Source organism: Canis aureus, chromosome 26, assembly GCF_053574225.1.
Source record: "Canis aureus isolate CA01 chromosome 26, VMU_Caureus_v.1.0, whole genome shotgun sequence".
In the NCBI taxonomy this organism is placed as follows: Eukaryota; Metazoa; Chordata; class Mammalia; order Carnivora; family Canidae; genus Canis; species Canis aureus.
This window is the reverse complement of record NC_135636.1, coordinates 7355196-7367004: the sequence shown is the minus strand read 5'-3', so window position 1 is coordinate 7367004 and position 11809 is coordinate 7355196. Positions and strand designations below refer to the sequence as shown.

The 11809-nt window shown below is 61.1% G+C and overlaps 1 protein-coding gene across 3 annotated transcripts; it reads right to left on the bottom strand.

The window, feature by feature from the left end:
- Positions 1-5549: 5549 nt before the first annotated feature.
- Positions 5550-8254, bottom strand: NKX2-2 (NK2 homeobox 2). Of its 3 annotated transcripts, none has more exons than XM_077871970.1 (2): positions 7900-8254; positions 5550-6991 (listed from the first exon to the last, which is right to left on the bottom strand). In XM_077871970.1, exons 1-2 carry the CDS (start codon positions 8156-8158, stop codon positions 6429-6431), a joined length of 822 nt encoding a protein of 273 aa, XP_077728096.1. In that variant the 5' UTR covers positions 8159-8254; the 3' UTR covers positions 5550-6428. The 3 variants fall into 3 exon arrangements, with proteins under 3 accessions (XP_077728096.1, XP_077728098.1, XP_077728097.1); XM_077871972.1 differs by lacking the exon at positions 7900-8254 and adding an exon at positions 7537-7816; XM_077871971.1 differs by lacking the exon at positions 7900-8254 and adding an exon at positions 7233-7493.
- Positions 8255-11809: the final 3555 nt, after the last annotated feature.

Genomic DNA, 11809 nt, shown 5'->3' with positions numbered 1-11809 from the left:
CTTAGGAAAGTAAAAGGATCAGTTTGGAGTCACGAATGCCTTGGACAGGAGGTACTTCCACTTTGGGCGTCCGTGGGCAAATCTATGAAGCAACCGGAACTGTGGGTCCTGGTTTAGGGGGCGCGCAGGGAGGAACGTAACCCCTTCGGGCCCTGGCCCGCTGCCCCAGACTCCCCTCTCAGGAGGCACCCGGTGGAGGTAGGGGCGTCTACAGGCGGGACGTGCCCTGCGCCGCGGGCGAGGCCTCAGCCCCGGGTGCTCTCGGCCGGGGAGGGAGCGCAGACCTCCAAGCCCCGCGGCGGCCCCGCGTCTCCTCCCGGTGGCCAGAGGGCGCCGCTGCACCGCTCCCGCGGGCCCGGCCTCTCCCCGCGCCCCCCTCCGGGTCAGCGGCACCGCCGGGGCTGGGCTTGGGGTCGGGCCGGGTGTGTGCGGGCGCAGGGGCGAGGGGCGAGGGGCGAGGGGCGAGGGGCGAGGGCCTCACCCCCGGGTACGCCTTGCTCCCCCGAAGGGCTCTCGCTGCCCGAGCCGAGCCGAGCCGAGCCGAGCCGCACCCCTCCCCTCCGTCCCCCCGCCGGGCCCGACGCGTCCGCGGGCACCGCTCAGGACCGCAGGGACCGCGCGGGAGTCGTCGCGGGGGCCTCCCTGGGCCACGGCACCCGCCCCCACGATGAAGCGGGCGGGGACGGCGGGCGGCCCGCACGTGGAGGACGCGGTCGGGGAATCGTGTCCTCGGCCGCCGCCCGCCCCTGTCCGCGCGCGTGCTCCGGGCCGCCGTGGGAGCCGTCGGACTCGCCGCTCTGGTCCGGGTGTGGAGCCGCCGGCTCTCCCGGGTCTCGCCTCCGGGCCGGGGCCGCGCTTCCGCGGACGTACAGCGCCGAGTCGGCCGCGGCCCGGGACCGCGCAGGGGTGCGGCGCGGCGGCCGGAGCGCGGAGCTCGGGCGCCCCCTGGCGGCGGCGGCGGCGGCGGCGGCGGCGCGCAGCCAGCTCCTCGCGGCCGAGGCTCTGCGTGTGCGGGCGCGAGTTCCGCGGCCGGCAGGTGGCCCTCGGGCCTGCACTTCCCCACGTGCCCGGGTGGCGGCGCCGAGGCTTAGATCGCCTCTTTATTAATAACGATGCCCCGGGAGGAAAAAAAATATTAGAGCCTTTAAACACAAGACTGCGTGGAAGAGAGGAGGGTGTGTGTGTGCGCGCGCGCGAGTTGGGGCGTTGGTGAAAGCAATAAAACTCAGATCGCTTCCTTGGAGAGATAGCGGCGGCTATAATGCGCGGGGGGGGGGGGGGGGGGCGGATCAGGGGTTTATTTGCAGATCCTGGATAAAAGATGATATATCGACACAGTTTAGAGTGTCATTGCGCCTGGCCTCTCAGGAAGCCACAAGTACATATTTCCTGAAATACCGGCCAACACAATATCTAATCCACAGGCCACTTAAGCCCGGGAGGGGAAGCTAGCGTCTCACAAGTTCGTCCCCGGTTTCCCGGTCGTGGGTCAGGAGACCCCACCCGGACAGGATCTGGTGCGCCTGGACGCGCCCCCTCCAGCGGCTGCCTTCGGTCCGAGTCATCACTTAGGGATGGGCCTTAATAAATACGTCTGAGGACTGTCCTTATACTCGGCAAATATTGGATTAGCTTTTCAATGACCAGGCTCTTGAAAAGACTCGAGAAATCCACACCAGGTCTTCACTAAGCCTAACAGTCAATAGGTAAGGAAAATAAGTTTTTCCCTGGCCGGGGTGGGGAGCGTTGGCAAGAGGATTCCTACTCTTACCAAGTTATCAGATGCCACTGCTAAATATGACAGTCTACCAAATGGGAAAGAGAGGCCCCCAAGTTTTGGATTCGCTGGAATTTCCCCTCCCTTAGTTCTGCTGGTCAAGGGCTGAGTGACCGCCCGAGGGCGATGTGTGGGTTCTGTTTATTTCCACAACACGGACTCTTCTCTTCAGCACACACTGTTCAGGGGTTGCGTACGGGAGATTTTGGCCAGGCTGCTGGGGACGGTGCGTGGCCCGAGCGATCCCCGACAGCCCTCGATACCTCAGACTGCTCAGGCGAGGAAAACCCGGCAAATGCCCCGGAGGCTCTGCTCAGTGTCCCTGGGACTGAATTTTGCTAAACAAATGATGCAGGAGACGCTGAGAATTCAAGCGCAACTTCCTCTCTCTTCAGCACGAGGGGTGGCGGCGAAAGAAGTCTCCCAGCCGGTTTTCCGCCACCCTGAGATGCCGGTGGGGTCCCCGCGCATAATTCAAGGGACAGAGGGCCGGCCACGGAGGGGTCCCGCTGGGTGGAAGTGGCTTCGGAAGCCGCTGCCGCTGAGACTGAGCTGGTCCAGGGACGAGCGGCCCCTCGGCCTCCCGAGTCTTTCCTGCCGTGCGCGGAAGGCTGGCTCCGCGCGCCTGGCCGTCCTGGCTGGGCGGGAGCAAGGGACCGGATTTTCATGGACTCTGGGGCCTCGCAGTCCGCGGGACCCGAGCATCCCCGGGCCTTGGGCACCGGGGTCTCCTCCTGAGGCGGGCACAGTCGGCGGGCTCCCACCAGAGGCCCCCGGCTAGGCGAAGCCTACTCCGGGCTGCAGCGCGCGGGGGCACGCGAAGTGCGCGCAAGGAGCCCCGACCCCGGAGGCGGACAGTTCAGATGCCAGAGCCTGAGTGTTAGAGCCAATATTTGGTAGAAGAGACAGAGACAGACTGGGGTGGGGTGGGGTGGGGTGGGGTGGGGTGGGGTGGGGTGGAGAGAGCAAGAGACAGAGAGAGCGAGAGCCGGAGAGAGGTATCCAGCTCTCAGTGTGTCACGGGGCCTAGGCGGGGCAAGCGCCCTCTGAAACCATCAAAGACAGGGGTGGCTTTTTTCCCCTCCTCCAGCCTCCTCCCCAATAGATATAGCACGAATTTTTAATGCGTCTTCCTTTCACAGACAACAATACAGGGTTTGAAAGCCGGACACAATTTGGGTTTTGTGCGGGTCCCTCCTCGCGCTCCCTCGGCCCAGCTGGCCATATGGAATCCAGCATGGAGCCCGCAGATGACAAAGGGACCCAGTGACAGGCCCAACAAAACCCCAAGGAGACTTCTGCCTGACTCCGGGATTCACTGCCTGCGATAAGCGCGCTGAATGGTGCAGGGTGGAGGGGGAGGAGAGGGAGGGAGGGTGGGCCCCTTCTCCCTCTTCCCCTCTCTCTGTCCCCTGCAATCCTTTCTCTGCCTCTTTTTAATATGCACGCCTCTAACATCCCCGGCTCCCAGCTCTTCCATTGTGCCGTTTTGTGCGGCCCGCTGTAGATTGGGCGAAGATAGACTGCCAAAGCGGACCCCGCGCCGGGTGCGCTCCCAGGGCGCTGGGGTTAGGGCCACACAGGGCTCTGCGGGCGCTTTTATTGACTCCACGGGACCGAGGACAGAGGGAGGCGGGCGCCGGACCCACCTCCCCAGCTCCTAGCCAGGCCAGCGCACATCCAGATTGCAGGCCTGCAGGCCTGGCCACCGCCCCAAATGCACCCTCATTGGGCCTTCAATGTGCACACAGTGGAAGCCTTCCAGAATTTGGACCTTCCACTTTGCCTCATTCCTCCCTGGAGGCTGTGGGAGGAGGGGCTCCTAAGATCACTCTTGGCCTCCGGAAGCCCTAGGCCTGGAACAGTCAAAATCAACTGGAGCCTTGGGGGCTGTGCCTTAGGCCTCCTGACCACTCCACTCCAAGAGGCTCGGAAGTCTCACCTCCTTTCCGGTCGGATTGGGGAGTTACAGAGAAGTTACCAGTGGAATCTTGAGTAGTTGGTATCAGGGCAAGTTGGGCATCCAACCATTTCACAATAAATGATTTGGGGAGAATTCTCTTGGCCTTTACAAGCAGCAAGAACTAAAAACCCAAACGTTTACATACTGTGGGGGAACAAAAGGAGACTTCTCAGTATTTAGGGAAACCTGGGTGAACCCTGATGAAACTGGAGATGGGGAAGGACATTTAGGAGGCTATTAGAAAGACTCCGGCGCCCTGAATTATCTAGGGGCCGGTGCGCATCGCAGAAATAACGTGTAATCACGTCCCAGGGCGTGTTGCGCTGAGTGCTATTGACGCGCAGATTTGGTCACACGGATAATCATGTTTACTTTAGATATTGAATTAAATCTGATCATGAACCAGAGGGAGTGAGAAAGTCAGCTGGGACTGCTGCCTTTGCTCGGCCTCCTCGCCCCCCGCCCCCCTCGGCCTCCTCGCCCCCCGCCCCCCCTCCCCTCCCCAGCCATGAAGGTGGAGCTCAAGAGAAAGCGAGAGACACAATTTCTGAAGGGGGCCGACTTTCAATCCCGAGGCATCTCAGCGCCCGCTGGGCTCTGAGCTACAGGGACCTGGGTATTTTCGGAAATCTGCGAAATGGAGGAGACAAGCGCAAGCATGGCCCCCCGAGATGCTCCCTTGCGTGGGCAAGTGTGAGCCAGCATCCGCCAAGGAGATCTCTCTGCGACGAGGGGGGGTGGGGGGTGGGTGGTGGGACCTATTCTCTATTAGGGACGGGCCGATGCGCCCTCCCCCGGGCGCACCGGGCGCTGTTTGCTCGAGGCGCTCTCCCTTCACCACAGCCGGGCAGGTCGGGGCGCATCACCCCACCTCCAAACCCTTACTTTCTAGCAAGCAGTTCGCTCAGTTTCACGCCGAAGGGCTGGCTTGGACGGCCGCGCTCAGCCAAATGCTAGGAGGGGCGGAGGCCTGGGATCAGCCTGGGGTTTGGGGGCTGCAAATCCAGAAAGAATGGGGGCGGAAAGGAGGCGAGAGGTCGCGTTTGTGGAGACTGCCACTGACTCTCGCTCGTTGGCTCTCCCGGGCCCAGGAGCCTAGAGGAGGCTGGAGCAGCCCCCCTCCCTCCCTCCCTCCCCCCCTCCCCTGCGCGCCGGTCCCGGCGTTCCACCTCATTGCTAAGGCTCGAGCACCCCAAAACCCGCCTCCCCGCTCCGCTGGGCGCCCTGGTCTCGGAGCGGTCTCGCCGGCCGCCTGCAGTCGGCGGATTTTGAAAGGGGGGTGGGGAGTAGAGAAAACGCCGACCAGCCTCAACCTCAGCGTCCCCACCCCCCTTCCTCGCGCGAGGTAAATCAAATGCAACAAAGTGAAAGTCATCGAGTGTAGTGGCTTCAACAGCTTCTCAGGCTGAAGGAGCCACTCGTAGGTTTGGGCGAGCGAGGGGGGCTTGCTCCCTTCGCCTCGGTGTTTTCCGAAGTCACTTGTCCTCCCGGAGCCAGGACGCCGCCGCCCCTGCTTCGGACAGCGCGCGAGGCCAGGAGGGAGACCCGGCAGAGGGCGGGCGACCTCGGGCTTCGGGTCGACAGCCCCGAGGCCCGAGGCCGAGCGCTCCCTCCAGGGCTGGGGATCGGAGGCGCGGGGCGTGGCCCGCCGCTCGGGTGAGGGAGCCTCGCCTGCGCCCCGGGCGCCCCTGGGCCCCGGCCCCGAAGGGAAGCGCGGGGAGAGCGCTGCAAGCGGCCTGGCTGGGGTCCATGCCCCAGGCCTCGGGCCCGGCGCAAGGCGACAAAGTAAGACAAACGGGAGGGCCGGGCTTGGTTTTTTTAAACACAGGATTTTTATTAAAATTCTTATTTAAAAAATCGAAAGCTTTCAGCGTCCGGCGCTCTTGGGGACCCGCACGGAACCGCTGAGCTCCAAGTCCCCGGGCTCAGGACCCGGAGATGGGGCAGGGGGCTTCTCGCCTACACATTTTTTCCTTTTTCATATTTGAGAAATGTTTGCACTGAACAAAATATAAAAGGAAAAGAAAGCAGGGGGTAACCAAACATAAACAAACGCAAACAAACCACAAAGAAAGGAGTCGGGCCCAGGGGGTACAGGCCCATACTGAAGATCATTTTGGCAACAATCACCACCGATATTTACAACGAAGAGCGAAATCTGTCACCAGTTGTCAGAACGTTTACATGGCCATAAATATTTAGCATTTTCTTATAAAAAAAAAGGAGAAAAATTCTCTATAATTTTAAAGTGTTCTCCACTTGCTTTAGAAGAAGACGGCTGACAATATCGCTATCACACAAACATATTTTACAAAATTCACAAAAGCGGGGCGGGGTGTGTGTGTTGGTCTTTTTCTCGGTCTCAAGCGAGGACGTTAAGGCGGGGACGGTTTGGTGTCCCCCCCCCCACCCCCCCAGAGGCAAACATTCTGTAAACACGGCTTATAGTTCAGCCCTCTCCAAAGGTTCAAAAGGAGAGAGGAAAGGGGCAGAGCTGGGTGGGTGGAATCTGCCCTTCCAGGGAGGCGCAGGCAACCTCCCGGCGCCTCCCCAAAGGAGCCAAGAGTCAACTCGACTCCGTAATAATAATTATAATAATAATAATAATAGCCACCGAAAGGACCGAGTCCGCCGCCGCCGCCGGGGTGGGGCCTGGGCCTAGGGCCGCGAGTCTCGGAGGGGCGGCGCTCACCAAGTCCACTGCTGGGCCTGGACCAGGGGGTGTGCTGTCGGGTACTGGGGGGTGCTGGCCGAGCTGTACTGGGCGTTGTACTGCATGTGCTGCAGAGACTGCGCGCTGTAGGCCGAAAAGGGGATGCCCGCCTGGAAGGTGGCGGCTGCCAGGTCCTGGGCTTTGAGCGCATGGCACGGTTTGCCGTCCCTGACCAAAACGGGCACGGCCACCCGGCGCGGCGAGGGTAGGGGCGTCACCTCCATACCTTTCTCGGCCCGGGCGCGCTTCATCTTGTAGCGGTGGTTCTGGAACCAGATCTTGACCTGCGTGGGCGTGAGGCGGATGAGGCTGGCCAGGTGCTCGCGCTCGGGCGCCGACAGGTACCGCTGCTGCCGGAAGCGCCGCTCCAGCTCGTAGGTCTGTGCCTTGGAGAAGAGCACCCGCCGCTTCCGCTTCTTGCCCGCGTCCCCCCCGCCGCCCGGGGTCTCCTTGTCATTGTCCGGTGACTCGTCGGCCGAGGGCTCCGGGGACTTGGAGCTTGAGTCCTGGGGCGCCGCGCCGGCCGCCAGCCCGTGCACTGGGGGAGAGAGAAGCACGTCAGGGGCCTGGAGGCCGCGCGCTCGCAGGGCCCGACCCTGCGCGCCCAGGACCCTCCGTGTGCCCTCGGCCCTCCGCGCCCCGCAGCCCGGCCCCACTGCCTCCGTCTTGACCCCCGCCCTGCTCCATGCGCAACAAAACCGTTGGTTCCCCCCCGCCCCGGGAAAGAGGAGAAGTGACAGGAATGGGGGCTCCGGGCTCGCGTTCCTAGGGGTTCGCACAGTGTGGGTGCGTATTTGGGGCGAGTGGCGCGCGGAGAAGATCTTCGCGGGTTAAGGGCTCTGGCCCCCTTAAGCAGTTTCCTCTCCGGATGGACGTGGACAGATTTTTAAAAGAAAAACCCCACAATCCCAGCATTGATCGGCTTGGCCATTTAAGGCAGGTTTTTTGGGGGCTTTCGTTTTTGCTTTCGGACTTTCTCGACACCCTCCGCCCCGCACAAAGCGTCCTCTATGATCGTGCAGGGGGCAGGGTGAGCTATTTATACCCGGGCTACCCGGAGCCTCCCCCATCCTCTCCCCGTACCCCGAGGCTTGATGGCTCGCTCCAGTGCTCCAGGCCAGTCCCTCCTCGCTGTCGGGGTGGGGGCGTGGGGGGGCTCCACCGGAGCCATCAGTCCTGGGTTGACATCTGTAAGCAGCCCTTGGGAGGTATCCCCTCCCCCTCTTTTCCCTAATTTCTTGCTTTGAAAAAATATCCGAGACCACGTCTTTTTCCGGTACTCGGTACTCGGGGTTTTGAGGAGGACATCGTTAGGGCATCATTAACAAGTGTTAGAAATCTTTCCGGAGGAGCCGGGCGAGGGACCGAGTTTACAGGGCCCCTTCCCCTTCCCCCCCCACAGTCCAGCCCGGGCCGCGGCCGCGGCGGCCAAGTTTCGCTACTTACGGGAGTACTGGAGGCCCTCGGTGCTGGCCAGCCAGCGCGTATATGGGTTGTCGCTGCTGTCGTAGAAGGGGTTCTTCAGGGGCAGGCTCTGCACCGCGTCCAGGGCGCCCTGCCCCAGCGGCCCGGCCCTCTTGGCGGGCTCGGGGCCCTCGCTCTCCTCCTCCGGCCCTTCAGCCACCGAGCCTTCCTCGTCGTTGGTGTCCGGCAGGTCCAAGATGTCCTTGACCGAAAACCCCGTCTTTGTGTTGGTCAGCGACATGGCTCGGGACCCCGCAATTTATGCCGCAAAGTTGTAGCTTCACTTGGTCAATTCGCGGCGCTCCCCAGTTGGGGCGGGGAGGGGGTATGGGGGGGAGGGATGGGGGAGGGGAGGAGGGGGGTGGGCTTTAATTATTGAGATAATTATTATTTTAAAAAAGAGAAACTCTAAGGAAGGGGAGGGGGGGAAAAGCCCCAAAGCAGTGCCTGTGTCCTCTCTGAAACCACGCGGGAACCGACGCAGGAGCGGGCGGCCTGCGCCAAGCGCCGCGGGCCGGGCCCTAGTTTGTAACTCCAGGAGGGGTGCCAGGGAGGCGTCAGCTCGGGCTCCGGCGGCCGCTCGGCGCGCGGTGGCGGCTGGTGGCGAGGAAAAAATGGGCCATTGCCCGAGCGATCAGTCCATATAAGGCTGGGCTCCACTCACGAACCTGGGGAGAGGGGGGAGAAGAGGGGGAGAAAGAGAGGGAGGGAAAAAGAGAGGGAGGGAGGGGGAGCGAGAGAGGGAGCGAGGGAAGGGTGGAAAAAAGGGGGAGAGACATTAAAACGCAAAGGTTGGACACGTGTGGGCGGGTCTTGGAAGTCAAGTGGATGAAGACAGTATTTGCAGATGTGAAATTGTGGGTTTTGGGGAGCTCGGCGCTCCTAGCCAACAGCCCTCTAGAGCAAGATGAGAGGTGTAACGTGTCAATTAATTGCAAAGACGGGGCGAGCCTTTTTTACCCACTATTTACATACAAAGGACCACCGCGTCGCTCGCGAGTCCACACACTTGAAAAGATCGTTTTAACAAATTGCATCTTTAAAAAAGCGGGGGAGGAGGAGAGAAAACAAAACAGAAACCAACAGGAGCAAAAAAAAAAAAAAAAATCCTCCGCGTCCACCGGTGCCTACCTCCCCGCCCTCGTGCGCCCGCCCCCAGCAAGCCGGAAAATTGGCGATTTGTGGCGCCTTTGGAAAAGGGGGAGGGGGCGAAGGCTGAGCCTCGGAAATCTCTTCTCCTCATCGCTGGTGGTTCCCTAAACAAGATCCGGTTCAAATGGCAAGAGCCCAACTTCTGTAAGCCTCCTAGGTCAATATTTTGGTTGAGGCTTAAGGATGAGTACTAGAAATGACAAGGCAAGTAATTGATTCTAGTTAACGCCAAAAGAGCCCGAAACCCAGGAGGGAGATCGGCTCAGGGCCGGCCGGAGCCACCACCAAGCGACCCCACCCCCCTCCAGCCACCCTTTATTTGCTAAAGACTTATTTCCTTCCCTCCGCCTCTCTCTCCCTAACCTCCTTCCATTCCTCGGCCGGCCGGGAAGCACTGCGCAGTTCTCTCGCCACTTTGCGGGCGGCCCAGGGAGGGGCAGGGTGGGAGGTGGGGAACTCGAACTGGGGCCGGGTTGCGTCCGCGGCCGCACCGCCTACGGGCTCCGCGGGCCGCGTCCTCCGGGTGGAAGGAAGGGCAGACGGCCCCGCGCCCTTCCTGCCCCCTATTATGCCTCCCTCACCGGCCTCCTCCCTCTGCAGCCTCCGCCAGCGGTGGGGAGGAGGAGGGGGGAGGAAGGGAGGAGAGGAGTGGGGGGACAGGCGTGCTGCATCCAGCCCCGGTGAGGACCCCGAAAGCCGCAGGGAAGGGGGTCGCAGGAGAGGCGGGTGGTGCAGTGATTTTTTCTCCCAAGCAAGTCCTTAAATTTCGTCTCCGTTTGGTTGCCCCAGGGGCGCGATCGGAGCCCTTGCTCCAGGCTCCCAGCTTGCCTTAGGTTTGTGTGAAGTTCCCAACCTCTCGCCAGCCTGGAAACTGAACTTTCCTGGGACAGCACCTTCTCTCAGGCGCTGGGGAGGAGTAGTGCAAGCTGTACTTCCTACCCCTCTTCCCAGCGTGTTGGGGGGGGGGGGAGGAGGGAGGGGAGGGAGAGGGTAAGGTTTGCTACCTGATGCTCCCAGCCGTCCCAGAAAAGCGTCAGGAAGGTGCTTTGCTGGGGTTGGGGGTAGCAGGGAGGGGCAAAAGAGGCCGCGCGCGCGGATCGGGGTCTCGCCTTCCCCTCTGCCCCCAGCCAGGGCCGCCCCTCGCCGGCGGAGCGGAGCGCGCGGGTGCCCCGTCCTCTCCCCGAGCAGCTGCGGCCGCAGCCGCGCTCCTGTCGCCCCCGGGTTGCCAGCGCCCGGCGAGGGCGCCTCTCCCCGAGCCGCTCGGCGGCTTTCTGCAGCCCTGGCTGCCTCGCCCCCAGTATGTGACGTGGGTGACAATGGCCCAGGTTAGAGCGAGCCCCTCGTTGGCGCGTCCTGGGTGGTCGGACCCGGGCAAACACAAATACAAACCGATTGCTAAGCTGCGGACAATGGGCGAAATGTAGACAAATGTCCCGCTCCCGTTGGAAGCCTTTGTCCCGGCTCGGTTTTTGCATTTATTTCAGTGGCGAAATAATACATGATTGACGCTCTCTTTCAACGTGTCCTAACTGTTTGGAATAAATCTAAGGCTGTTCCTAGTTGTCATGGCGTTCAACCCTTTTCAATGGACTATCTCTTCATTCATTTCTGAATCCGTCCACAATATTAAGGAAACCCCTTCATGTCGACGTTCCCTATTCCTCTCTTTCTCCTCCTACTTCTTCTTTTCTCCTTTCTCCCCCTCCTTCCTCTTTTTTCCCCCTGCAAGAATTAGAAACTGGTTTGAATCGTGTTCCTCGAACCCATTACTTTTCGTGCTTTCTTCTCTCTCTCCAGTCTCTGTCTTTCTCAGCCTCTCCCCCCATTGCTCCCCCTCCCCCTCTTTCACGTGGGAGCTCTCTGCTCCATCCTGTCGGAGGGAAGTTGGTTCTCCAGGAGGGGGGGGGCTGGGCCCACCCCAACTATTGTTAGTCTACTGCTAAATAAATAACTAACAAGAAAAAGTTTCTCAACCCAAGCCTAGCAGAAAACTCCTTACTCTGGTCTGTCCCCTATTCCTCTCTCCCAAGGTTTTGGCCGGGGGGGGGGGGGGGGGGGGGGGGGGGGGGCGGCGCGGGGTGCGGGGGTGTCTTGAGGACCAGAACATGTCGCAGGAATGGGGACAAGTCAGAAATGAGTCTGGGTGGAACAGGTCAGTTCTTGGGTTGGGTGAAAAAATTGTCTTTTGGCAGGAAGTGTCTCTTTTTGCATATCTTTATAGCCATGAGTTGGGGGGAATCACCTCCAGATGTGTTCTCAGGGTTTGCTCATTTCCTCACTTTGGAGCCACCTAGCTCCATTCACAACATCTCCCTTCCTTCCCCCAACATTGAGGGCCTGTCTCCCCAGATCTAATCAGCAGCCCCGGTGACTCTGGGCCCCTCCCTTCTCCCTGGGAGCCTCCAAGGAGGGCAGAGCGCTTGTGAGACAACTATTTTCCTACAGGAATCCAAGCTCCTGGGAATTCATCACGGAGATGGGGAGCTGACCATGGCACCTGAAGAAAGAGCCCCCCCTCCCCCCAGCTCAATTCCCAGAGCAGTTCTCCACCATGTCTATCCTTTATCTCAACTACCTTGAGACCTTCCACGAGCACCTGTGGGGCCACACTGCCTGCCTGTTCAGGCCAATGCCTGGCTACCAGCTCCCTCTTCCAGCTTCTCCCCAGTGTGGGTCGCGTTTTTCCTTCTTTCCCTTGGTCTCCGGAGCCTCGGACTCGCCTCCAGCCAACAGGGTCTGC